This window comes from Pelodiscus sinensis, chromosome 2, assembly GCF_049634645.1.
Source record: "Pelodiscus sinensis isolate JC-2024 chromosome 2, ASM4963464v1, whole genome shotgun sequence".
NCBI lineage: Eukaryota > Metazoa > Chordata > Testudines > Trionychidae > Pelodiscus > Pelodiscus sinensis.
The window spans coordinates 213768052-213795388 of record NC_134712.1 but is presented as its reverse complement, the minus strand read 5'-3'; the positions used below and the strand labels follow the sequence as shown (position 1 = coordinate 213795388).

General features: G+C 43.4%; 1 protein-coding gene across 1 annotated transcript; it reads right to left on the bottom strand.

Annotated features, from left to right (window-relative positions):
• Window positions 1-616: 616 nt before the first annotated feature.
• On the bottom strand, window positions 617-27337 carry LOC102451949 (protein lifeguard 2). Its single transcript, XM_006114466.4, has 11 exons — window positions 26233-27337; window positions 25668-25901; window positions 22182-22379; window positions 13183-13261; window positions 8790-8843; window positions 7030-7120; window positions 4454-4491; window positions 4281-4368; window positions 2972-3061; window positions 2013-2060; window positions 617-893 (listed from the first exon to the last, which is right to left on the bottom strand). The coding sequence occupies exons 2-11, from the start codon at window positions 25855-25857 to the stop codon at window positions 735-737; spliced, it is 1035 nt and encodes a 344-aa protein (XP_006114528.2). The 5' UTR covers window positions 25858-25901; window positions 26233-27337; the 3' UTR covers window positions 617-734.

Genomic DNA, 27337 nt, shown 5'->3' with positions numbered 1-27337 from the left:
CCCTAGCCTCTGATTTCCTGGGTCTGCACAAATGTTGGAACACCCCCATCCACCCACCCACCACCAAGTGATCCTCTCAAGAGCTAATGGTCCCACCTGCCCCATGATGTTCATTCTTGAGCCCCCAATCATTGTCAATCCATGTGGGTTTCATACATGAGGGGGCATCCCCACATTAAATTAGTCCCCTTTCTGCAGGGGACCTATATGGATAAAAACAGTTTAATCTAGAAGTCAGTCTCAGTACCTACTGTACTTTCTCTCACTATGGGTATGTCTAGACTACATGCCTCTGAAAACAGAGGCATGTAGATTAGGCTACCCGGCATAGGAAAATGAAGCGGCAATTATTTAAATTGCTGCTTCATTTAAATGGCTGCCACTCTGAGCGGATCAGCTGTTGGTTGGCTAAGCGCAGTAGTCTGGATGCTCGGCGGTCGACATCAAAGGCATTTGTCAACCTCCTCGGTATGCCTCATGGGATGAGGTTTACCGGGGAGGTCGACAAATGCCTTTGATGTCAACCGTGGAGCATCCAGACTACTGCACTGAGCTGACCCGCTCAGCGTGGCAGCCTTTTAAATTTAAATGAAGCGGCGATTATTTAAATGGCTGCTTCATTTTCCTATGCCGGGTAGCCTAGTCTACATGCCTCTGTCATCAGATGGCCTATATGAAAGGATTTCAACCCTGCCAATAACTCAGAGCCAACCTCAAAGGCAAGGGCAGCAATCTCAGTCCAAACAGTTGACAGGCTCCATTAACTGCAGCATAAAGAAGAAAAAAAGTACAATGCCTGTGTAGATCTTCAGTGCTGAGATGGTATAATCCATGGGCTTTTGCTCCTTTGTGGATTCTCTTTTGATCCTAATTTGTATCTTCTTAATCAAATGCTTACAAGAATAAGGAAGGAAAAACCTCAATTACAACTTTTATTACAAAATGCACGGTTTCAGTACAGTGCTTGCCCTCATCTGGGACTAAGCTTATTGTGCAACATTCTATGACCATAACCATGTTGCATGGTCTCAGGTACATTTGTTAATATTTATGGACATCACAATTGCAAAGGTTTATTTCTCCTTAAGGGTAGGTCTACACATCAAACCCCGTTTTGTCACAAGCCGCCCATTATTTTGAAATATTTTTGAAATAATGGGCGTGCTATTTCAGCATCCCGATAACCCTCATTCCACGAGGATTAAGGGATGTCTCGAAATAGCACTTTATTTCAAAATTTGGTGCTGTGTAGATAGGCTATTTTGAAATTTGGTGCTATTTCAAAATACACTTGAAATAAGTATGCAATTTACATAGTGCAAATTGGGTATCTTATATTGAGTTGAGTGCAGTGTAGACATAGCCTGTGGGACCTCTAGTCCTATAAGACTGTAGAGCAGAATTTAAGCTGTCACTCTTCGGAAAACTTGTAAGAAAAAGGCATTTTACAAATATTTTCTTGTCCATCTATTACTCTATTATAGCCCCTGCCGTCCTTAGGGCAGCTCCTTCAAACTTCTCGTGTTCCATGGGCCTTCGTAACACCAACCACAGGGAACAGCCCACTGTCACATGCCCCAAATCCCTTGTTTCGGCAATTACAATCTAGTAGGGTGCTCAGGCAGTCATACTAACACTAATGAGACTGCTGCTGCTTATCCACAGCAAAATTATACATCCATTGCAGCAAGCACTGCATTTCATTAGTCCCATCACTAAATGGCCTAGACAAGATTGTTAGGGAAGAAACTTTGCATTTCTCCACAACAGGCCAAAGGGAAAGGGGCCTGGTTCATAGAGGTGCTCAGCATCTGCAGAGCTACTGCCTTTCATGGGAACTGAGTATACTTGGATTAGCACTTCTGAAATATCAGACCACAGCTTTTTAGGTGCGTAATTATGGAGTGAGGAACCTCACATGAGAACTCATTTTAAAATTTTGGCCAAAAGAAAATAGTAACATTCTGTAAAAAAGAGAGAGAGAGAGAATGCTATACAAACAGTCTACTTACAATTGCGGAGCTCAGCATCCCAAACAAACCATAAACAAATTGTAATGTCTAAGAAAAAAGTGAAGAAATATGCTTGTGTTCGCCATCATTGCAAAATGAAAACTAGCAGAGAGTTACTGCCTTTAGTGCATTTAAATCAATAGCAACCTTAAAAAGGACATGTTTGGCATAGTAAAAAAAAAAGTCCTAGCAGAACTGCAGTTGATCTGAAAACAAATGCTAATTCATAACTGGCAATTAATACGCTTAATATATCAGTTACTAAACTTACTCGGGGGAACAGAAAGACTCTTTTGCATAGTAATCCATTTTTCATTTGGGGAACATGAACAAAACACGTACAACCTTTCATGGCTGGCAGATCAGTAAGTGCCTATAGATACCTGTTAACACATTTGGTTTTGCTACTCAAAGAGGAATCAAACAGGAAGAACATATAGAAGACATCTACTGATCAGATGATTAAACCAAACAAAGTTCAGAGGGGTACAATTTGTTACACAGTTGCCCTGCTTCCTGAAGTGCATAGTTCAGCATTCCTTTCTGCAGTGGGAATTTTGATGTACTTTCAGGTAGTGAGAGATGGGGCTATTGGTACTATTTCATGAGATAGACTACATCTGCACAGCAGCTGGAAGATAAAATTCCCAGTATGGGTAGGCCTACATGTTCTAACTCTGCTTGCAGTAACAGCTAAAAGTAGCAGAATTGTTGTCAGACACTCAGGCTAGCCACCCACGTATGTGCCCAGCCTGGTGAGTGCAATGGACTGTACTTGAGCTGCTGTGGCCACACTACTACTGTTAGATTCTAGCATGAGCAGAGTTAGTACACGTATAGCTACCCAATCTGGAAATTACACCTCTAGCTGCTCTATAGGCATATACCCACTGTGTTTATAAGAACTGTATCACTGGAAAGACACTGTGTGCCTTTGTGAGAAATAATAAATTACTTACTGGTGATTTGTTAAAGCAACAGAGACTTCCAAAGATGATCAACATTGAGAACACGATCCAGGAGGGCACAGGTGCACGAATGATGTTCCACTGAGAACAACAAATACAATAGGCTGTCTTCAATTGCTATTAACCAAGACATCTGTGATTGTAAATGCTACCATGTTCCCCAAGGATGGTGATTAGTAAGGTTGAGTCAACTATATACAGTAGTGATAATGAAATTCTGAAGTTACCAAGGCTGGTTTAAGCTCCTGCCCATATCCTGGCCTTTGCTTAAACTAAATAAATCCCTGAAATATGTTTTATTGGTTTCTAAGTTACTGCACATCTTGATTTTAAATAGGTCCTTTACCTGGCCTCCAGCTCTTAATACGCACACATTGGCACTCACTAGTACCTGTGTGAGTGATTCTAGATGTGGATGATAGAATTCTAGATATGGATGATAGATGTGGATGATAGAATTTTCAAATGGAAAACACTTTGGCTACGTCTATACTGGCATGATTTTCCTCAAATGCTTTTAACGGAAAAGTTTTTCCATTAAAAGCATTTGTGGAAGAGAGCGTCTAGATTGGCACGGATGCTTTTGCGCAAAAGCACTTTTTGCAGAAAAGCGTCCGTGCCAATCTAGACGCGGTTTTGTGCAAGAAAACCCCGATCGCCATTTTCGCCATCGGGACTTTTTTGCGCAAAACGGTTCTCAGTTGTCTACACTGGCCCTCTTGCACAAAAGCATTTGCGCAGGAGGGCTTTTTCCCGAACGGAAGAGTCATTGTAATTGTGGAAGAACACTGACAATCTTACATTAGATCATCAGTGTTCCTGTGCAAATTCAAAGTGGCCAGTGTAGACAGCTGGCAAGTTTTTCCGCAAAAGCGGCTGCTTTTGTGGAAAAACTTGTCAGTCAAGACGCAGCCTTTGAAATAAATGGGCAGCAGGATGGCATGGCTGCAGCACCCAAAGGCCCAGTTTAGTTGGGTTTTGCAAGCAATCACCATTTGCTGAGATTAGAGCAGCAAAATGTGTGGGTAAATAAATGTGTATATTGTGGGAGGATAGGACAGGGTAGGTTAATTAGACCCACATGTTTTAGGTCAGTCAAATACTTTGATTTTTTTTAATATGAATTTCTCTAGGGCCAAAAACAAAATCAGTATTTGAGGTAAGCTACTGAGTAAAAGAATACACCACCAGAACTCTACATGACAAACTTTTAAGTAGATGCAGTTTTGTTGGTAAATTCATGCGAATACTGACTTTTCAAAGTGTACTTTTGCAAAATATTTCATTAGATGATATTTACCTTGGACTTCAGAACAAACCAATACAGCACCAAAGTCACAGATGCTGTTATTCCTCCAACCTGCATTAATGTCGTGGCAGCAAAGAAGCTAAAATCCAAGAATACCACATATTATTTCAATTAAAGGCACAAAGAGGATCTATTACAATTAAAGAAAATTCTTAAAGACTTACGATGTAATCGCTCCAAGCAGCAGGCTTTCAGCTAGGATCTAAAAAAATCCAAAACAGAGAGAGCGAACACTTTCGTTAGTAAAATAATGCATATTTTTTACTTCAGCTCCTTATATTAATAGGATGAAATACTGAAAGAAATGGTCAGGATGGTGATGGGTAAAAAAAAACACAGCATATAGAAAATCCCTAAGGAAATCAGCTCCTGGTCCATTCTCTTTCATTAAAGTGTTATTATTTGTTTGTTAACCTGTTTGGACAATTCCACAGTCAGCCTTGATGCTTACATCATAATAAAGTGAAAGAGGAATAATTAATAAGTCTGCAGGCCATTTTCTGACAGGCACACATGTAAAGTGACCATATATCCCATTTTATCTGGGACAGGCTCTTTTTTAAGTCAACTTTTGGGGCAAAACTGGGCATTTGCCTTTTTGCTGTTGCCAACTGATCATCAGTTGGCAAAAGCAAACTGGACAAATGCAGTTTTGCCAAAAAATGTGGCCCCGGTGGGGTGCAAAGGAATGTGTGGGAGGACGGGTGAGAAGCAACACCACCCTCATATGGGAGGAAGAGCTCAGGAGATCAGTCTATGCTGGCAGGCATCAGGGTGGTAGAGGGTTCTTAGACAGGGCTGGTGCACAGGGAGAAGAAGGCGGCCTCAGATTGGCCCTGTGTGGGCAGATGCCGGGCTTGAGGGGCAGGGGAGAGTCGGACTGGCTGCTAGTATGGGAGGGGTAGGAAAACCTCAGGCTGGAGGGGGGATTGAGGACCATCACTGTGGGATATCCTATTTTTCCTTTGGAACCTTGATTACCCTACATATTTGAGGAAAATAATGGCTACAAATTTGAATTTCAAAGTTTAGGGAAATGTAGGGTTCTGGACCTCCAAAAAGGACACAGGAACGAATACTCAAGACACAAGAAGACACAAAAAAGAAGGCACAAGAAGGAATGCTCTAGAGACAAAAACTTGGGAGGGAGGAGGATACAATTAAATGATCTGACCATCATGATAGCTTTCATCCTTTCTTCTCTTCAGCTTTCCTGGATGCCAGGCAAGAGATGGATTTATTCCATCATGTGATTAAAGGATACACTACAAAATAGGTAGTGAGCACTGCAGAGGAGGAGCAAATCAGACTGTCCTTTGTAAAGCAGGGACTAGACATCTAAATAAGAGCTAAGATTATTTTTTTTATTGTTATACAGACTCTCCTCCAATCTTTCAGTTCTACCTCCTCCACAGACACAATGTCTAGACTACATCCCTCTTTCAAAAGAGGGATGTAAATTAGACAGATCGAAATTGCAAATAAAGCCGAGATTTGAATTTCCTGTGCTTCATTTGCATAATGGCGACCGCATGTTCTTTTGAAAATGGGCATTTTGAAAGTGAAACCACCAGGAGCGGCCTGAAACTGGCTGCGGCAGCTGGCACCATAGGTGGCACCCCCGTCTGCTCGGCCGTCAATGACCGTGATGTCATCATCGGGCACCCAGGCCGGTGGCGCTCTAGGCAACTGTCTAGTTTGCCTAGGCTCACAGGCCGCCCCTGGAAACCGCTATCTAGATGAGGTTTTTTCAAGAAAAAAAACCCTGAGGCGTACAGGATCTTTCGAAAAAGGGTCGTTGTTTTTTTTAAAGAACCACTTCTAGCCAGCAGTTTCACTTTTGAAATACCCATTTTCGAAAGAACGTGTGGCCACCATTATGCAAATGAAGCACGAAAAATTCAAATCCTGGCTTCATTTGCAATTTCAATTTGTCTTATTTACATCCCTCTTTCAAAAGAGGGATGTAGTCTAGACATTGTGTCCATGGAGGAGGTGGACATAGCCAATGTGTCCTTGTTATATTTACAGGAATTCCATGTTGTTCAGCAGTTTGCATCCTGCAGAATAGATGGTGCTGTCCGGGTCCAGGATTGGAGCAGTCATTTTTTGGTGCAGAGAAATTTTCACATTTACCTATTAGCGTGTCTGAAGAAGACCCAGTGAGTTCCTTAAAATACATTAAAGAAAATGATAGGGAAAGCCATTGGCAGTGGGTATTAGAGGCAGGGGGTGCTGGGTCTCCCCAAACAGTCTGGTGCCGCCCCACCCCAAAGCCAGCTTCCTCCTAACATTTCCTTCCAATTCTCTACCTTGTCCCAGAGGTAGGTTGGCCTGCCCCCCAGTAGGGAAAGACTGGGGTCGTGCTGCCTGAACAGCATTCACACTGCACTGCCTAGCACACTGGGGTTGGCAGGGTGCTGCAACCATGCCATCCGGTTGCCCAGTGCACCGGGGCTGGGGGTGCTGGACCTATGCTTCCTGGAGCACCAGGGCTGGGAGTTCTGCAGCCACTCTGCCCTGCACCTCAGAGAACTGGAACTGGCACCTGCCTCTCCAGCCACTTCGGTCTGGGGCCAGGGTAAGGGGTGCTGAGCTCCTGCAGGAAGATGGGGGACAGAAGCAGAGGGGAGAGGGAGAGGTGAGCAGAAGAGGAGGGAAGGGCTGGGGGCTAGTCTCCCCCAAAAGCCATGTCACCAGGAGCCCATCGGGAAAACAAAGACTTCAACAATATACTTACAAGCATCAATGGTAAAATTAAGTTCAGTGGGAATTTTTTACAGTTGTTCTCACAGCAGGCAATTATTAATGGTAGAGCAAAATTTGCTGGACTAAAAAAGTAAAAAAATTTCACTAATTAATATTTCTGCTAAATATAGTGATGACAATTGTTACTATTTCTGTTATTTAAAAAATAGCATAAAAGTTATTCAGATGTAAAATTTGTATCAGAAAACGATTATCAGAGAGGTAGCTGTTTTAGATCTGTCTATACTTACTGAGTTTGATTTAGCAGGTCTAGCTGAGACCTAAATTGAACACTGAGGGTCCCTCCCTCCCCCCCGCCATCAACTATGGTACTCCTTAGAGTCTCAGTCACTTTCTCCATCGACCTCCCGCTATGGGGATTCCCCAGAAAAATCAAATGTAAGGTACATCAACCCCAGCTACGCTCTGGTCCCTGACCACAGGATTGACCTGTTCTTAGAATATTATCATATGTTTGTAAGTACGGTACTTTAAATGACTTGCATAGTTTGCATCTGATTTGCCTGAGCTGAGGTGTCATTCAATCTACAGATTTGTGCAGAAATACAGACCCTTGCAAAAATGTTGCTGGGACCAACTTTTTCAAAACAGTAGCTTTTATTTATGTCTATACACTTTTTGATCAGCAACAACTGTAAGTACCCAGGTGATATGTTTTACACGTGTTAACTGTATCACTTGTGTCTTGCCCTTTTCTGTTTTCTCCCTCTTACATTTCTCTTTTAATATCCGCTCACCTTCCCCCTGCCACCTGCTATTTGTGTGTGTGTGTATGTACACTCCACACAGGACTATTTCCTATTTCTACCTCCTCACCAAGGGTATCTCTACTTGGCAGCTGGTAGACAACCTTGTGCTAATGGGGGCTTGAGCTAGAGTACTATAAATAGCTGTGTGGAAGTTGCTTCCACAGAGACTTGGCTACCATCCAAGCTCAAGCCCACATGAGCCTCCCTCCCCAGGCAGCCCTCTTCTGGAGACTTCATTTCAGAGCTATTGTGTTGGGAACAGCAGAACAATGTTGATGAATATATTGGCCAGAGGATCTCCACATAAAGCCAGTGTAGCTGCCTACCTTTTGAGTTCCAGTATGGTAGGTGAGCCCACAAAGCTGGTGATACATGGCATATGTGTGCCTACACACCAGCTATTGACAGACTCCCTAGTGTGGCTGAGTGCACTGGCCTAGGCGAAGGTGAGGAAAAGCAGCCTAAACTCAGGTCTGTCCCACTGAATTTGCAAGCTCATGCGCGGCTTTAGGTGGAGTCTCTCATGGGGAGGCATTATTCATCCAGCCCTACAGAATATGGCCTGGCTAGAACATTACATCTAATCTGCTGCTGTGCCAAGCTAGTATATACAGCCCCAGTCCTTACATTGGTAAAGAGCAATGAACAATCATCGCTAAATGAAACAATGACATCAGGAACCTAAAACATGTACACTATGGCATAAGAAGCATACTGGTGTGCATTTCTATTCACTAGACTCACATGGAAACCTAGAAGTGAGCCTTCCATAAAGGAGAGGGTGGGAGGAAAATGGGAAGGGAGATTAAAAAAACAGGGGAAAAAGTGATCAGTTCCTTCTCCTTTTGCTATCAAGAGACCTGACAACAGCACTGGTCACACCCAACCTGGGAAGGGATACCTGTTTGCATTGTTAGTAATCTCACAGATCATGATATTTAATGAAACACAGTGGCTTGGTGAGTGATTTCTGGTTACTTACAGAAATGTAATCCAAAATGACATGTTCTTCTGCTGACATCCTTGAAACACATTCCTAGTAAAAGACAAAAATGGTTGCCACAAAATCACATGGCTTTGCAAATTACACTGGGCCAGCTTCCATTCTCAGGATATTTGTGCCTCACCATTGATCTAAACCTAGGAGTTTAATTGAGTGGAACTGGCCCTTTATTTGTATCTAACATTGCTGTCCTCATAGAACCATAGAATCATAGAGCTGGAAGAGACCTCAGGAGGTCATCAAGTCCAGCCGCCTGCCCAAGGCAGGACCAATCCCTACTAAATCAACCCGGCCAGGGGTTTGTCAGGCTGAGACTTAAAAACTTCTAGAGATGGAGATTCCACCAACTCCCTAGGTAACCCATTCCAATGCTTCATCACCCTCCTAGTGAAATAGTTTTTCCTAATATCCAACCTAGACCTCCTCCACTGTAACTTGAGACCATTGCGCATTGTTCTGCCATCTGTCACTACTGTGAACAGCCTTTCTCCATCCTCTTTGGGACCTCCTCACGTGATCCTGATCACACACATGGCTTAAATTTACAGGAGGTGCTGTCCATACCAACAATGCACAGGAGACAAGGCAAAAAGCAAAGAATTTAAATAGCAAAGTGGAGTTATAGAGCAGCAACAGACATGCATGGTAAAAGTTCATACTTATGCCAGATCCTGCCCCCATTCTCCATGGAAGGTTCCAGATACAACAGACCTGCCATGGTCCTTCTCTGTAGTAAATCACATATTAGGGAAGAACTAGACAAGGGGATGTTGTGTTCCCTAACAACAGAAACTTGTGCGTTGTGGCTATGCAGAAGAGGCAAGTTAGGGATGGACTTGGGGATGACCAGTGGGTCTTCAGAACTGGTTGGACACCGCAGACTTAGATAATCATACAAAACAATGCTGTCTATCAAGCAGCATGTTCAAAGCCACTGTGGGACATAGCAGCTGTCACATGCTCTTTCTTGGCCCACTTTGCCTTTACATTCAACTGCCCCTTCAGCCTCAGCTCTCCCTGTTAACTCCTTGCTCTTTTTTATCTACTTTTTGGCCACAAAGTTACCTTCGCTCTCAGCCAATGTGCTTCAGAGACAAATTTATATTTTCAGAGGGTTTCATAGGGTATGTCTACACTACCACCCTAGTTCGAACTAGGGTGGTAATGTAGTCAACCAGAGTTGCAAATGAAGCCTGGGATTTGAATTTCCCGGGCTTCATTTGCATGTTGCCGGGTGCCGCCATTTTTAAATGTCCGCTAGTTTGGACTCCGTGCCCCGCGGCTACACGCGGCACGAACTAGGTAGTTCGGACTAGGCTTCCTATTCCGAACTACCATTACTAGCATTCCACGAGGAGTAACGGTAGTTCAGAATAGGAAGCCTAGTCCGAACTACCTAGTTCGTGCCGCGTGTAGCCGCGGGGCACGGAGTCCAAACTAGCAGACATTTAAAAATGTCGGCGCCCGGCAACATGCAAATGAAGCCCGGGATTCAAATCCCGGGCTTCATTTGCAACTCCGGTTGACTACATTACCACCCTAGTTTGAACTAGGGTGGTAGTGTAGACATACCCCCAGAGTTTAAAGCAAGAAGAGACCAGAAGATCTTGTAGACAGAGCTGAATATGACAGGACATTCCTTTTCAGCCAGACACCCAGCATCAAGCCCAAAGACTAAAAATATTTTAGTGAGACTAAAAATATCAGTCCTAAAAAGACTAAACTATGTGCCACAGGGAGACAGCAGGAGAGATTAACATGCCACCAATGTCCAATGCCTCTGCAAAGAGAGGGAATTGATTACACGAGGTACAATATGGCCAGATGTTCCCAGCAGTCAAACCATATCCCAGGCTGCAGAGGAAAGCAAATACTTCCCAAAATCCTAGCCAGTTTGACTTGGGGAAAATTCCTTCCTAGCCCCAAGCTAGTAATCAATATGACCCTGTACGTGTGAGTAAGCTTATTGGTTGGACCACTCTGGTCTAGCCCCTCAGGACCAGATCAGTTCCAAAAGAGAGAATTTACTGGACCAGAGGAAGTCCCCTACTACCGGCTCCCCAACCCCAGCAGCCTGGAATGCCCCGGCCCCACGATTGGGGCTGCCATGTCTCCAGCTCTGCTACTGTAGGGCTGTCATGGCCCCTGCTGTGCTACTGGGACTCCAGCACCAGTCCTAGCTCCAACCCCAGCCTTAGCCCTGCTGGGTTCTAAGCCACCAGTCCTCTTTTCCTTGGGGTTCCCAGTCAGGAGGAGCATCTGTGGTCTTGCCAAATCATGGATGCTGCTGGATGAAGGAATCCTGGTTTTGGGAGGTTCAACCTGTACCAGCCAGGCTTCTAGAGAGAGGATTCTGTTCCACCTCAGAGTACCAGTTCTCTCCATTTCCAGTTGTGGCCAGCCTTTGATGCTTTGGAGGAAGGTGGGGGGATACTCTTCCAGAATATATCTAGTCCACTGTGCATCAAAAGAGATCATCTTGCCTGACTCCCACAGGCAACCCTGAAGTCCTAAAGCATCAGATTTGATTATAGCCATAATCTTAATTAGGGATGTAAAATCCTGTGTAACAGATGTTAAAGAGCAATTATTTGGCTAATCATGTAGTCGATACAATTGGTCCTTTTCAAGTTCATATTATATGTATGGCTAGATGGTACCATATGTGTATTGCACAATATAATTGTAAACAAAGCATAATTATTGGTACCTAGGAAACAGCTAAATTTCAGGTCACTAATTAGCTATTAATTGAATGAGATTCAGCACAGGGATGTTAAACAGTAAACCAGCCCTTCTCAGTGAACTCCACCAGTGGTCAGCTGCTGTGGCTGCACCAACAGTGGGAACAGTGGGGCAGGTAATGGGACATCGCAGCCACACTGGGACCCCACAGCCATGGCTGCAGTGGGGCCTGGGAGTGTGTCTGGAAATATGCCCTAAGTTAAAATGATTAACTGGTTAAGCACTAGCATTTAACCAATTAATCATTTTATATCCATTTTAACAACCCTAGTTCAGTGCTGAATTATGCTATTAGTTGAAGGGCTTTCTGTGTTAAGAAATAACATTTTTAGAAGCTCTAAGAAAGGTTTGTTACTGGCTGCATTAGATGGTCAGCAAACATCTCCCCAAGTTACCTATGATAACAAAGTTTTTCTTCCTACACATTACAGGCAGATGCCTATTTGTCCTGTTCTTTGGTGAGATTTGGTGGTTTCCAATAGATGCCCACCATAACAACTCCTGTAGTTTGACTAGTTAGAACTTTAATCCATCTTCTTTGTCCTTGTCTTGCCACTTGGCTCTGTTGCTTGATCCTTTAAGAGCTGCTTGCATAAAATGGATCTGGATAGAGAAAATCCTCCACAGCCCCAATGTTTGCAAGGAGGACATATATGTCTACAGACCACAAATCTCTTCCTCTATCAGGGCTATCAACCTGCACTTCATACAACCTCTCTCTTCAGACAGGAAGTAGAATATGGGACTTCTGATGCTGACTGCAATAACCGAGGCAAAACTGCACCTGTAATACAAAGCCCCCCAGATTTCCTTCTACAAACTCCAGTAGAAATCCTGCTATTAGACACCCCCTCTTTCCTGTTAGAGCACCTTTGCTGCACTGCTGGGAGATGAAGGGTATGTCTACACTTGCACCCTCTTTCGAGAGAGGGATGCAAATGAAGACATTTGAAATTGCAAATGAAGCCAGGATTTAAATATGCCGCGCTTCATTTGCATATTCACATTATGGTGCTATTTCGAAATAACAGACGCTATTAAGACGTGGTTCTTTCGCGAGAAAACTCTTCTCTCAAAATAACTGGTAAATCTCATTGTGTGAGGAATAAGGGTTATTGAGAGAGAAGGGTTTTCTCTCGAAATAACCCCGTCTTAACAGTGTCTGTTATTTCGAAATAGCACCATAACGCAAATATGCATATTTAAATTCTGGCTTCATTTGCAATTTCAAATGTCTTCATTTGCATCCCTCTCTCGAAAGAGGGTGCAAGTGTAGACATACCCGGAGGGAATACTTTGTGAGATCACTTTATGGAATGCAACAGAACAATGCATCGAGCTAGCTTAACTGACCAGTGCTTAGGGAGACAGAGCCATAGCTTTGCCTACTTCCCACCTCCTGCCTAGTTGCTCACATTGGGAATCCTCCAAATGCCCCTGAAGCACAATTGTGAGGAACCTAGTCACAGCTGTATAAGCATAAGTCTTCATCCTCTCCTGTTTCCTCACATGGCTATGTAAGGGATAGGCACCAGCTAGCCTTTGGACAACATTAGTCTGAACTGATGCTACTAAGACACACTGCTAGGAGTATAGTTTAATGTGAAACAAAACACTGAGAACTTACCAATAAGTCAATCCAGAGATTATACCAATAGTTATGGCCAAAAGAAGTGTTGTAAAGCAGTCCACTTTCAAGACAAAATCTGAAGAAAAAGTACAGGAAATGTTGTTTCAGACAAGACATTTACATTTAAAATAACATCTATGAGCAAAACTTCACAGAATCATAGAGCACTGGAGCTGGAAGGGACCTCGAGAGGTCATCAAGTCCAGTCCCCTGCCCTCACGGCAGGACCAAGCACTGTCTAGAGTCTAGACCATCCCTGATAGATGTCTATCCAACCTGCTCTCAAATACCTCCAGGGATGAAGATTCCACAACCTCCCTAGGCAACTGATCCCAGTGTTTACCCAGCCTGACAGTTAAGTTTTTCCTAATGTCCAACTTAAACCTCCCATTCTGCAGATTAAGCCCATTGCTTCTTGTCCTATCCTCAGAGGTCAAGGAGAACAATTTTTCTCGCTCCTCCTTCTAACACTCTTTCATTATCTCTATTTTGCTGATCTCCCTTCTACCATTTCTTAGACTCGTTAAGTCTATGATTTCATGGTTACTTTCACCCAAGCTGCCTTCCACTTTCAAATTCTCAACTAGTTCCTCCCCCTTGTTAAAATCAAATCTAGAACAGCTTCCCCCCTACTAACTTTTTCAATCTTCTGAAATAAAAAATTGTCTTCAATTCAGTCGAAGAACTTATTGAATAGTCTGTGCCCCACTGTGTTAGTTTCCCAACATATGTCTGGATAGTTGAAGTCCCCCATCACCACCAAATCCTGTGCTTTGGATGTTTTCGTTGTTTAAAAAAAGCCTCATCCTCCTATTCTACCCAAGCAGGTGGCCTGTAGTAGACCCCTAGCATGACATCACCCTTGTTTTTACCCCTTTTAGCCAAACCTAGAGACTCTCAATACGTCTCCTAGTCCATCCCCACCTCAGTCCAAGTGTGTACATTTTTAATATATAAGGCAACACCTCCTCTATGTTTACCCCGCCTATCCTTCCTGAGTAAGCTGTACCCTTCTATACCAATATTCCACTAGTATGTATTATCCCACCAAGTCTCTGTGATACCAACAGTGTCATAGTTCTGTTTATTTATTAGGACTTCTAGTTCTTCCTGCTTATTACCCATGCTTCTTGCATTTGTATATAGGCATCTAAGATACTGATTTGATTTTGCCTCCCAGTTCTGCCTAGTCCCTCCTTTTTCTCTGCTCTTGTAGACTACACACACTCCCATTTCCGACCCAACTCCCAGGTCTCCATGGTTTTCACTTACCTGTGGGCTGTCCCTGCCCAAAACTTGACTGAAAGTGGCATCCCCGCCGAGCAGGCAGTGGAATCCTCCACTGCCAACAGGGCCCTGGGCTGGGACCTGGTGGAGCGGGAGGGCCCGGGTCCCCCTCCCTCCCCACCCCACAACAAGCCAGCTCCCTAGCAGTCTGGGAGGCTTCCCTGTGCACTAGGCCATAGCAACCCTGAGAGAGGGAAGTGTGTTTGTGGTTAGGCCCATGAGGCCATATATACCCTAATGGAGGGAATTGTACTTTGGGACTAAGCCTGCAGGGCCATATTTACCCTAATAGAGGGAACAGTACTTTGGGACCAGGCCTGTGAGGCCATATTTACACTAATAGAGGGAACTGTACTTTGGGACTAGGCCAGGGAGGCCGTATATACCCTGATGGAAGGAACTATGGGAAGACTAGGCATCTAGTCTTGATGTGGGGAAAGCTGAAGTACTCAATGCTTTCTTTGCCTGTGTATTCACGGACAAGGTCAGCTCCCCGACTAATGTGCTAAGTGATGCAAGATGAAGATGGACAGCCCTTGGTGGGTAAAGAACAGGTTAGGAACTATTTAGAAAAGCTAAACGTACACAAATCCATGGGTCCGGACTCTTCTCTCAAACTCTTCTCTCAAACTGAGGGTACTGAGGGAGTTGGCAAATGTAATTGAGGAGCCTTTGGCCATTATCTTTGAAAAGTTGTGGAGATCAGAAGAGATCCCGGATGATTGGAAAAAAGCAAATGAAGTGCCCATCTTCAAAATAGGGAAGAAGGACAATCCAGGGAACTATAGGCCGGTCAGTCTTACCTCAGTTCCTGGAAAAATCATGGAAGGGTTCCTTAAGGAATCTATTTTGAGGCACTTGGAAGCGAGGAAAGTGATTAGGAATAGTCAGCATGGATTCACAAAGGACAAGTCATGCCTCACCAATCCGATTAGCTTCTATGATGTGGTAACTGGCTCTGTGGACATGGGAAAGTCAGTGGATGTGATATATCTTGACTTTAGCAAGGCTTTTGATACAGTCTCCCACAATATTCTTGCCAGCAAGTTAAGGGCATGTGGATTGGATAAATGGACGGTAAGATGGATAGAAAGCTGGTTAGAAGGCCGAGTAGTGATCAACGGCTCGATGTCAGGATGGTGGTCTGTTTCTAGCAGAGTGCCCCAAGGTTCAGTTCTAGGAGCAGTTTTGTTCAATATCTTTATTAATGACCTGGATGAGGGGCTGGATTGCACCCTCAGCAAGTTTGCAGATGACACTAAGCTAGGGGGAGAGGTAGATACGCTTGAGGGCAGAGATAGGGTCCAGAGTGACTTAGACAAATTGGAGGTTTGGGCCACAAGAAATCTGATGAGGTTCAACAAGGACAAGTACAGAGTCCTGCACTTGGGATGGAAGAATCCCAAGCATTGTTACAGGCTGGGGACCAACCAGCTAAATAGTAGTTCTGCAGAAAAGGACCTGAGGGTTACAGTGGATGGGAAGCTGGATATGAGTCAACAGTGTGCCCTTGTTGCCAAGAAGGCTAATGGCATATTAGGTTGCATTAAGAGGAGCATTGGCAGCAGATCCAGAGATGTCATTATTCCCCTTTATTCGGCTCTGGTGAGGCCACATCTAGAGTATTGTGTCCAGTTCTGTGCCCCCCACTACAAAAAGGATGTGGACGCATTGGAGAGGGTCCAGTGAAGGGCAACCAAAATGATTAGGGGGCTGGAGCATATGACCTATGAGGAGAGGCTGAGGGAGTTGGGTCTGTTTAGTCTGCAGAAGCGAATAGTGAGGGGATTTGATAGCAGCCTTCAACTTCCTGAAGGAAGGTTCCAAAGAGGATGGAGAGAGGCTGTTCTTAGTAGTGATGAATTGCAGAACAAGGAACAATGGTCTCTAGTTGAGGTAGAAGAGGTCCAGGTTGGATATTAGGAAAAACTATTTCACTAGGGCTACGTCTAGACTGGCCCCTATTACGAAATAGCCATGCTAATTTCCAACTTTGGAATAGGGAAATCCGCAGAGGATTTAAATATCCCCCGCGGGATTTAAATAAACATGTCCGCCGCTTTTTTTCCGGCTTGGGGAAAAGCCGGAAAAAAGCGTCTAGACTGGCGCGATCCTCCGGAATAAAGCCCTTTTCCGGAGGATCTCTTATTCCTACTTTCAGGTAGGAATAAGAGATCCTCCGGAAAAGGGCTTTATTCCGGAGGATCGCGCCAGTCTAGACGCTTTTTTCCGGCTTTTCCCCAAGCCGGAAAAAAAGCGGCGGACATGTTTATTTAAATCCCGCGGGGGATATTTAAATCCCCCGCGGATTTCCCTATTCTGACTTACCTGCTTTGCATGACTTTTCCGGAGAAGGGGCCAGTCTAGACGTAGCCTAGGAAAGTGGTGAAGCACTGGAATGGGTTATCTAGGGAAGTAGTGGAGTCTCCTTCCCTAGAGGTGTTTAAGTCTCGGCTTGACAAAGCCCTGGCTGGGTTGATTTAGTTGGGATTGGTCCTGCCTAGAGGAGGGGGCTGGACTTGATGACCCTCTGAGGTCTTTTCCAGCTCTATGGTTCTATGATTCTATGATCTGGGCCATATATACCCTGATAGGGGTGAGTGTGTTTTTGCAGATGTATGCATGCGCATTCACAGACATGTATGTGGTTTTAGCTCTGGGTGGGGTTTTATTATAAGTATGTCGGGTGACCTAGCCAGTGCTTACTTGATAGCTGCTGTATCATAGAACTATAGGACTGGAAGGGACCTCCAGACCCTCAAGTCCAGCCCCCTGTGCTGAGGCAAGGTCTAGTATACCTAGACCATCCCTGAGAGGTGTTTGCCAGTTTGTTCTTATAAACCTCCAGTGATGAGTATTCCAGATCCTCCCTGGAAAGCCTATTTCTGCACTTACCTATTCCTTTAAATAGCTTTTCCTAATACATACCCTAAAATCCACTGCTGCAGATTAAGAACTTTGTTTCTTGCTCTATCTTCAGTGTACATGGAGAACAAGAAAGATGATTTTACAACAGCCCTTAACATATGTGCGAACTGTCAACAGGTTCCGTACCCATCTCCATCTTATTTTTTTGAATCTAGCCATGCCCCATTTTGAAATTTTTTTCCTCATGTCAGGTTTTGTTTTTATCATTTTTTGTTTTGATTTTATTATTTTATCATCGTTGCTCTCCTCTGGACTCTCTCCAATTGGTTCATATCATTCTAAAATGCACACCTATTTATAGCTTTCTGTTTTGTTTTTATATTATGTCTAACTTTGCTGTTCAGTCCATAATCAGCTCCCTTAGTTATCTTGGCCCAAAATACGGTTATGCCTCTTGTTAGCCACAAAAGAGACCAGGAGAAGGCTGGAGACATTATGTGCTCTAAAGGGTATGTGTGTGAATTCTTCCTTGCTACCTAAAGCAAACATTCCTAGAAGCACAGTTGTGCTGGCGGGCAGGAAAAAGGAGATAGGTAGATGCTCTTTCCCACACCCAACTCAGACATGCCCTTGCTGAAGCTGTTAAAACTATGGATGGCAGGACTGGCCAGGATTCTTATGTTTCTTTCCTGTTGGCAGCCATATTTCTTCCTGTCTGAACATGCCCATTTCTTTCCACGTGTGTACCTGTCCCTGTACTATTTATAATTTGTGTTAGAACACTCTGAGCCCTGGTCTATACTAAGGTGCTATTTCAAAATAACTGCCCCTATTTTGAAATAACAAACAGAGTGTCCATACTACCAAGCTTGTTATTTTGAAATAAGGGGCTAGTTATTTCAAAATCTGTATTCCTGCTTTCCCGGGGAATAAGCTTATTTCTAAATAGTCATTTTGGGAGTTATTTCAAATGCAGTTATTTTGAAATAATTTCCTAGTGTAGATGTGTCCTGACAGAAATCTGTCTGTATCTCAGTGCATACAGCTCTCCAGTTGAGGCCTCACTGATATCAGAGGGAAAGTAATTTCACTTGTTTTCCCCTCACATCCCTGTGAATACAAACTCAGTAAAAGCACTGTTGACCAATAGGCATTTTCTCATGTGCATTGTTTCCTTTTTATTCCTCTTGTGGGAGGAACCTAAAGCAAGAATACATTTATTCTAATTTAGTCTAATTCAGCGCTCTTTGTACAAGACCACCTCCCACAGGACTTAACTGACCAGACAGTTGCATTTTCCTGCTTCTTTTAGATAAAGAGATTCACTTGGATTCGGCTCTTACTAATTTCAGTGGGTGTTGAGACTGTGCTTAACAGGAAACAAGTAGCATTTTGCAGATATCTGGCCTGCAGATGTTTTGTAACAAAACCATTACTGCTGAGAGTAGTATAATGACATTTGAGATTTGCAAGCTACCCTTTGTCTTTTACCTTAAAATGGAAATGTAATTGTGTGTAATGAATACTGGCTGTGCTTGCCCTTTTTATTTTATGAATTCAGTGCACAAAGGTAGATTGTACAAGATATAAAAAACAAAGACTTTGATCTAAGGTCATGCTCATTAGAAATCTCCAATCTATGGTTACTGATTTACTAGAAACTATTAGCTGATTTACACAGATTATATTCGATCTTTTAAAAAGTAGTAGTAGTAAATAATAATAATTAAATATAGTTATATTTATTCCTTAGAATTCTAATACAAATTTAATTAGGATGATTCTGAAAACTAAATTACTTAGGCTTGCTATTTGGTATAATACTGCCAAATCCTATATAGTCCTTACTTAGCCAAACTTCGCAGTGCCTGAAATTTGAGTAAACAACAGATTAAACATCTGTCTGACTGAAAATTAGACATCTGGCTACCTGATTGTACACACAAATGATGTATACATATATATTTGAGTTGTTATGGTGAGCAAAATCTAGGTGTCAACATCTTTCATAAAAGTAATCGGCGTTTGCAATTTTAGTTGTCGTTACCATCTTTGTCAAGTACATATTAGAAATATTTACTTTCACAGACTGGAATGCAGAGGAAAAGGCTTCCCTTTATTAAATACCACACTATAAATATTATATTAAATTCGGAGGTAGAATAAGAACAAAAGCTGGATTCGAGTTCTTAGTGATCTTTGGATGAAAAGCACTGTGCAAGTACAAAGTATCAATTTTTCTTAAAGGTCTAGCTGGAATAGCTCTTCTTTAAAGCCCTGCTTTGAAACATTTGTCTTTAGTTTGGCGTACACAGTATATTATCATTATCTTTCCCCTAAGCAGTAGTAACATTAAAAAAAATACTCAGGAAATATTCAGGACAGGTACACCATTATTGTATTACCTTATTTTTTGTCCTCTCCTCCTTAATTCCCCATATGTCTTCACCCATGTTTATGCTTACATCTTTAGGGAGATTATTTTTAATTCTATAACTGAATTGTTATTCCATTGTAAACTCTATACTGTAGCCATAGTGATGGGGAAAGATTTAATTAATCCGCCTCTAATGAGGGGCAGTAGCTATGTCATTGGGAGAAACTCTTGTGCTGACAGAGCATTGTTCACACCAAATTTTAGATCAGTGTAACTTATGTTGCTCAGAGGGGTGGCTTATTCACATCCCTGATCACTGTAAGTTATTATACTGACATACATGGTAGTGCAGACCCTAGCCTGAGTGTTTTTAAGATGGAAGAAGAAGGGAGTAGCATAGAACCATAGGGTTAGAAAGGCTTGCAGAGGTCATCTAGTCTAACTCCCTGCCAAGATGTTGTATGTAAACCGTTCAAGATAGATGGCTAGCCAGTGACTTTTTTTGAAAAGTCTGTTTCATTATCCTTCTGTTCTTACAGGTAGGATTTTTTTCCCCCTGAAAATTAATCTACATCTGCTGTGCTGTTGTTTGAACCCATTGCCTCTTGTCCTGCCCTCCATGACAAGACAGAACAACTTTTTCCCATAGGCTGCGTCTACACTGGCATGATTTTGTGCAAATACTTTTAATGGAAGAGTTTTTCCATTAAAAGTATTTGCACAAGAAAGCGTCTACACTGGCATGTGCTTTTGCGCAAAAGCATCCGTGCCACTGTAGACGCTCTCTTGCGCAAGTAAGCTCCGATGGCCATTTTAGCCATCGGGCTTTCTTGCGCAAGAAATTAACGTTGCCTGTCTACACTGGCCTCTTGTGCAAGAATACTTGTGCAAGAGGGCTTATCCTTGAGCGGGAGCGTCAGAGTATTTGTGCAAGAAGCACTGATTTCGTACATTAGAACGTCAGTGTTCTTGTGCAAATACTCGTGGCCAGTGTAGACAGGTGGCAAGCTTTTGCGTAAAATCTTGCCAATGTAGACACAGCCATATTGTTTACTCTTTCAAGTATTCGCAGGCTACTATCATTTCCCCCCTTAATCTCTTCTTTTCCAAACTAAACATGCCCAGTTCCTTTAGCCTTTGCTCACAGGGCTTGTGTTCCATTTCCTCTGATCATCTTTATCACTCACCTCTGGATCCTGCCCAGTTTCTCTACATCCTTTCTGAACACTGGTGACCAAAACTGGACACAGCACTCCAGCTCACACATAACCAACACCACACAGTGCCGTACTATCACCTCCTGTGACTTGCATGCTATGCCTCCATGTACAGATTAGGGATGTGAAGGACTAGTTGACTATCCGATAAGCAAATGCTTATCAGATAGTTGGCATGCTAGTCGACTATCAGAAAGAGGCAGCAAGGAGGGGAAGAAGGGTTACTTCAAAGCAGCAGCGATGCTTGAAGCCTTGGGCCAGACCCTGGGTTCCACGCAGTGCTGCTGCTTTGAAATACTGCGTGCAGCCCGGGGCCAGCTGGGGTGTCCGCAGGCTGCACGCAGCATTTCAAAACAGCAGCACCATGTGGTGCCCAGGATCAGCTGGTGACTCCCCTGCTGACACTGTGCTGCACACGGTGCTGCTGCTTTGAAATGCCACAGGGAGCCTGGCGTCAGGCTCCCCACGGTGTTTCAAAGCGGCAGTGCTGTATGGAGCCCAGGATCAGCTGTTGCTACACTCTAAAGGAGGAGTCACTGTATCGACTAGTTGAATAATCAATGCAAAATGCATCGACTATTTGATTAGTCGGTAAGTCGCTGTTTAACATCCTTAGTACAGATGGTTAAGGGCTTGTCACAATTGTACTTAGAGGTATAGAGAAGATGCCCACTTGGTGTAAGCAGGCAGGATGACAAAATCCAGACCAAGGAAAAGCTTTCCCCAGTCCTCCCAGAAGAGGATGCACCAGAAGTAAATATTAGAAACATAGTAGGCAGGCAGGCTGTTTGATGCTCCCTGTCTCCTGCCCTTAAAGGAATAGGGGTAAGCTGTCCCTTAAATGGGACAGACTGCCTCTGTTAGATCCCTTCCCTGGCCTGATACACATATTAGTGTCATATTCTCATTTGTGCCTGGCCGAATTGATGTCTGAAGTTTCCTCAGTCCTCCTCCAAAGCCAAGCTTCTTAGGAGGGGAGGCAAATGACACATACACAGCTACTTTGCTGGTACTCTGCCCTTCTGTTTCGATACTGTTCTGAGGATGCGTTTTAGAAAACCCTCATTAAAACTGCGCAAACACACCAAGTTTTAAAGCTGGAAGGTGGTTGTGCTGGTGTGAACCATAGCACAACCACTGTCAAGAATAACCACCTGTCCCACCTCCTTCCTTGTGTGAGCCCCCCAGATCTACAGCCCAGATATGTCTCATGGCAGGAAGGTGTGTTTAGGCATTCCCCCACTTACCTGCATGAAGATCATCTGATTTTTTCAATGTGACTCCTATAGGTTGGGGTTTTGTCTTTGGACTGCTCATCCGGGAATCTGTATTGTAGCTAGGTGGGGCTGCTAGGGAATGCTGGCTCTCTCTCTCTCGCATCTGCTCTCCTTCTTGAGCGTTAATATTAGATAGTTGGTTTTTCTTCATATCTTGCAGTCTTCTTTCTGCAGTTTCAAAAATTTAGGATGGGGAGATTCAAGTGGAATCTACATGTATTTCCAATTCAAACAATGGACAGATACTGGGAGAAAATCATCCTTGGTTTAACACAATGGAGTTACACTACAAGTAAGATTTACCCATTATTTACAGTGACTAAATAAAAAAAATATTATTACATTTACCTCCACTTTTTCCCATAAAGGACACTGAAATATAGTTTGGTGTTGGAGGCAAAACCAGCCTGTCAGATGACACACTGCACAGATGAAACTGTCCTAATATCCTAATTTGTGACAAGAAAATGCAGATAACTGTTCGGGATTTTGAAGTCTGCCATCTCTGGCTGAATAATTTCTTTTCTGGAGGCTTTTGAGCATAGGCGCACTGAACATGCATATCTGACATAAAGTGGCAAAGGATTGCAGCATCCCAGTGAAGCAGCTTGTTCATGCAGTGACTTGCTGCTGGCCATTCAAAAATCAAGCATTATTTCATCTTGAAGTGCTATGATCATGCACTCCCAAGAGTGGTATCAAAGCCATAGGAAGGAATTTGGTTGAAATAAAATCACAGATCCAATGGGCAGGATGAGATTTCTAAAAGATCATCTCGAGTTTCTATACTACCGCAATGGATTGTGGAAAGATTGATTTCATTCTTCCTACATTAGCCTTGACAAGTGGATTTGGGAAAGAGATAGGGATGTAATATTATAGTCAATTAATTGATTAGCAAATGCTTATAGGTTAATGCTATAGATTACTAATCCCCTCCTCCCACCAATAAATTATTTAGCAGGGTGGACAGAAACTCAGCTCAGTCCTGGCTCACGCTGAGTCTGGGACCTACCCCCACTGCAGCTCTGCATTTAAATTGTATTAGGAGCCAGTTGAACAGGAAGCCTAGTTCAGGTCTGCCTTGCGCTAGGTCCTGGACCTTGCCCCCCCCCTCACACCCCGGACAGGGGCTGCTGCTGTCACCCCATGTTGCTGCCTCTGTATCAGAGGCAGCAGTGCAAGGAGACAGGCAGCCAGTTCACGAAGGGAGCTGGTTGTTAAACTAGCTCCCTTGTGGACCAGATCCTGCCTGGCCAGTTTCTGATACAGAGGCAGCAGCACAGAGTGTCAGGGGCCTCCACAGGAGTGGGGCTGGAGTGCACTGGCTTCCAGGCTCACCCCCAGGATCTATAGAATAGTTGAGCAACCAATAAGAATACATGAGGTTAACTGACTATTCAATTAACCAATATTTAACATCCCTAGAAAGGGAGAAAGTTGTATAGTGGGAGTATTTGGTTTAGGGGCAAGCTCATTCACAAATTATTCCCCTACAAGAGGGGAGTAACAAAGGTATAATCGCTGCATAGACCAGGGGTGGGCAAAAGTCTCCTCTCCCCCTTCCCCACCCCGTAAGGGGCACGTGGTGCTTGGAGTCAACCACTAGCTAAGCAGCTGGCGATTGTCTCTAAGCGCGTCGCCCCTTGTAGGGTGGGGGCAAGGAGCACATGAAGTCTCCTCCCACACTGCAAGGGGCATGCGGCTCTTAGAGTCAAACACCAGCTGCTGCTCAGCTAGTGGCTGACTCTATGTGCGGCACCCCTTTGCAGGGCAGAGGCAGGGAGCGTAAGACTCTGAGTGCTCCCCTCCCCCCAAGCCCTGATTGACCTGGGGGTGGAAGGACCTGGGGGTAGGAGGAGAGTGTAAAGTCTCCTCCCACCGCTAGGAGTACGGGTGCCTACAAGGAACTGCCAGCTGTACAGAACAGCTGGCGGTTCTCTCTGAGGGCAGGAGGAAAAGACCTCACACGCTCCGACCACCCCCAGGCCAATCAGGGTCTGTGGGCAGGGAAGCAGGGAAGTATCCTGGCCCCGCCCCTTCTGCCCAAGGCCCCGCTCCTTCCGGGGCAGTCCAGGGCCACTTAAAAAGTTTCTGACATGGCCCCCTGCCTAAAATTATTGCCCATCCGGCACAGACTAAGCAGAAAAGCCCAAGAAGTGGAAGAAGAGAATAAAACAGGACGAATGGGTCATTCTAAACAGAAGTGAGGGTGCTATCTGCACGTATTCAAATATTTTACAAATGTAAATAGTTTGAAAATCTACTTGTCCAGGAGGGAGTAGGAATCTTTCCTGGACAAGTACTATCAAACTGTGCAGAATCTAGGCTTTCATTAAAAAAAATCTCCTGTCCTCACTGTTGCAAAGAAAACCTTCCAAGCAGAAACTGAGGGTAACCAATGCGCCACTGTCTTCTGACTATACATCTGCCAACAGCTTTGGTGAGCTAGGTTCTCCTTTGAGCTACCTCTGCTGCTGCTCAGATCTTTCTTAAACTGCAGCAGTCGGCAAGCTCACCAGATTCTCCTCAGTTTCACAGATGATCTTCGGAGCTCTGTGGGCTGCAGTGACTGTAAACCAAGTGTCAGTTCTGACATACACAGTAGACATTAGTTAAGAGCTGAAAAACTCATTGATGGAAAACAAATGAGCTCACCTATATGTTAGTTTTGTTCCAAATAGGTATTAGTCTTAATGTATTTAGTGTTTAGAGTCTATGAAATGCTTGTAAGTTGCTGCATGTGTTACTCTCATTTGCAAACACTGAATTCCATGCTTTATGGAACCAATTAAGATTTGCTTTATAACCTTGAAAATGTTTACTCTGCACTTGTGAACCCAGGCATAGAAATTTCTCACCCACTCACCCATCCTATCAAAAATTAAGTGGGACCACACGTGCAATAACATTCTATTCAGTAAAAAATTAAAAAACAACAAATAGTCTAGTAGCTCCTTATAGACTAACAAAACATGTAGATGGTATCATGAGCTTTCGTGGGCACAACACACTTCTTCAGATGACTGGAGTGTTGGAGGTCCAGATCCAAGAATAAATAAAGAAAGGAGGGGGGAGGGCTCATCACCCTTCTTCCCTTATTTATTCTTGGATCTGGACCTTTTAATAGTCTGGTCATCTGAAGAAGTGTGTTGTGCCCATGAAAGCTCATGATACCATCTACATGTTTTGTTAGCCTTTAAGGTGCTGCTAGACTATTTGTTGTTTTTTAAGTTTTTCCTGTTACAGACTAACTTGGCTACCCCTCTGAAGCTTTTGATTCTATTCAGTGTAAGCAAGGGAATCAGAATCTCAACAATGTAAGCAGAACTTGGATTCCTTATTTCCTGTATGTAAACCCTGAACTTTATGAAACAATTAAGAACAAAAGCCCAATATCCTTTCAATCAGTAAGGATTCAGCCAGAAAAGTAACATTCTAAGCAATTTCACTTACCTTTCTGTGAACAATCTGGACATTGCCACTCATCATTGTTATTGTGCTGGTTTAGCACCGAACTGCTCTTCTGGGCTTCCTTATTAGAAAGCCTTTTTTCGTTGTGTCGGGCTGGCGGGAAATCTACATTTGCCATTTCAATGTTTTGTTTGTTTTGACTTGATGAACGATGTTTGACCTCCGCCTCCATTGTTCTATTCCTTCTCTTGAGTATTTTCTGCCCCTAGAAGAGTGCTGGGGAAAGAACTATTAGTAGCCATTATCCTCACAACAACAATATTTAAAAATACCTTAGTGCATGACCCAGAAACCCTTACTTAATCTAATATTTAAAAAAAAACAAGATCTCTATGATGGAATAGCTTTGGCTCAAACACAACTATGAACTCACCAGTAATTAGTTAATGTGAAAAATACATCACTTTATACAACTGTATAATAGATCCATGTAAAATAATCACATCATTAGTGTTTTTCCAGTCAATTATATTTTCAGCACTACATAACTGAAGACCAACGAAACATGATTATCAGTTGTTGGATTAAAGATTACTATTACACTTACCTGTTTTTCTTCAGCATTAGACCACTGTGCTATTTTGTTTGGAGTGTAAGATAAACCTAGACTGAGCTAGTAAAAGGAGCTACACTGCTCTAGCATATAGAGCTAATAATTGTCTTTTCACTGCACCCAATTTCTTTAATTTTGTTTCTAAGTAGCTTAATTATCAGATTGCTGCAACATTAGATAATATTAAAAAGACCCTTTTTTGGAGAAAGTTGCACATAAAACTAGCAAAGGCAGTCAGCAAAAGCTGAAAATGCATTCACCAAATTAAAAGTGAAAGCAGTTACTTCCTTGTTTCCTATCAGCTTCAGGTACAAAGTTTGTATATCTGATATCTGGGCTGTGGCTAGTCGTTACCAAGGTGAAAGCTACAATACCAACAAAAAAGCAGCATTAAATCACTAGTCCAAATCTGACCCACGTTGGTAATGACTTGTCCAAATACTTGTATGAGCACTAGTCATGAGGGGAAAAGATGACACTACTTGCTCTCTTACCTTTCCCTGCCAACTCGAGACAGGATTTGGAGTTGCTTGTTTTACTTAGACGAATGGGAGAGAATGAGGGGACTCTTATAGGAAAGGTTGGGTAAAAAGATGGCCTTTGCATTTGATTCAGTAAGGTTAAGAATCATTTTTATTTCACCTGATAGTGAGTCCTACAGATACGGTTAGACTCCTGTGAAAGACCCATCTATCTTGGCTACAAGCATAACTCTACTGGTTTACAATGCCGTTGCTCAGCGAAAGGCAGCAGTTGCAGTAAATTGTGGTCCTGATCAAAGGTGATCTCTCAGATAAGCCAGGACTGTTTTTGAGCGCAGCTTTGGAAATGAAGACATTGACCAATAACTGCACTGCTCAGTAGGGAGCCAATATTAAGAGGTGAGTGTCTTCCTGGCCCTTTGTGTGTAGAACAGAAGTCCCAAGACTATCACAGCTGCATGGCTGCTGCACACAAGGCTTTGGGGACTTGGACTCAGCAATGCAATGCCTAACTTGTAGCTATCCTGCACGTAGAACCCACGGCTCCTAAACTGAATGAGTGTGACCTATCCAGACTAATGAGTTGCTGTCTCACCCCTGCACTCTAGAGTGGGAGG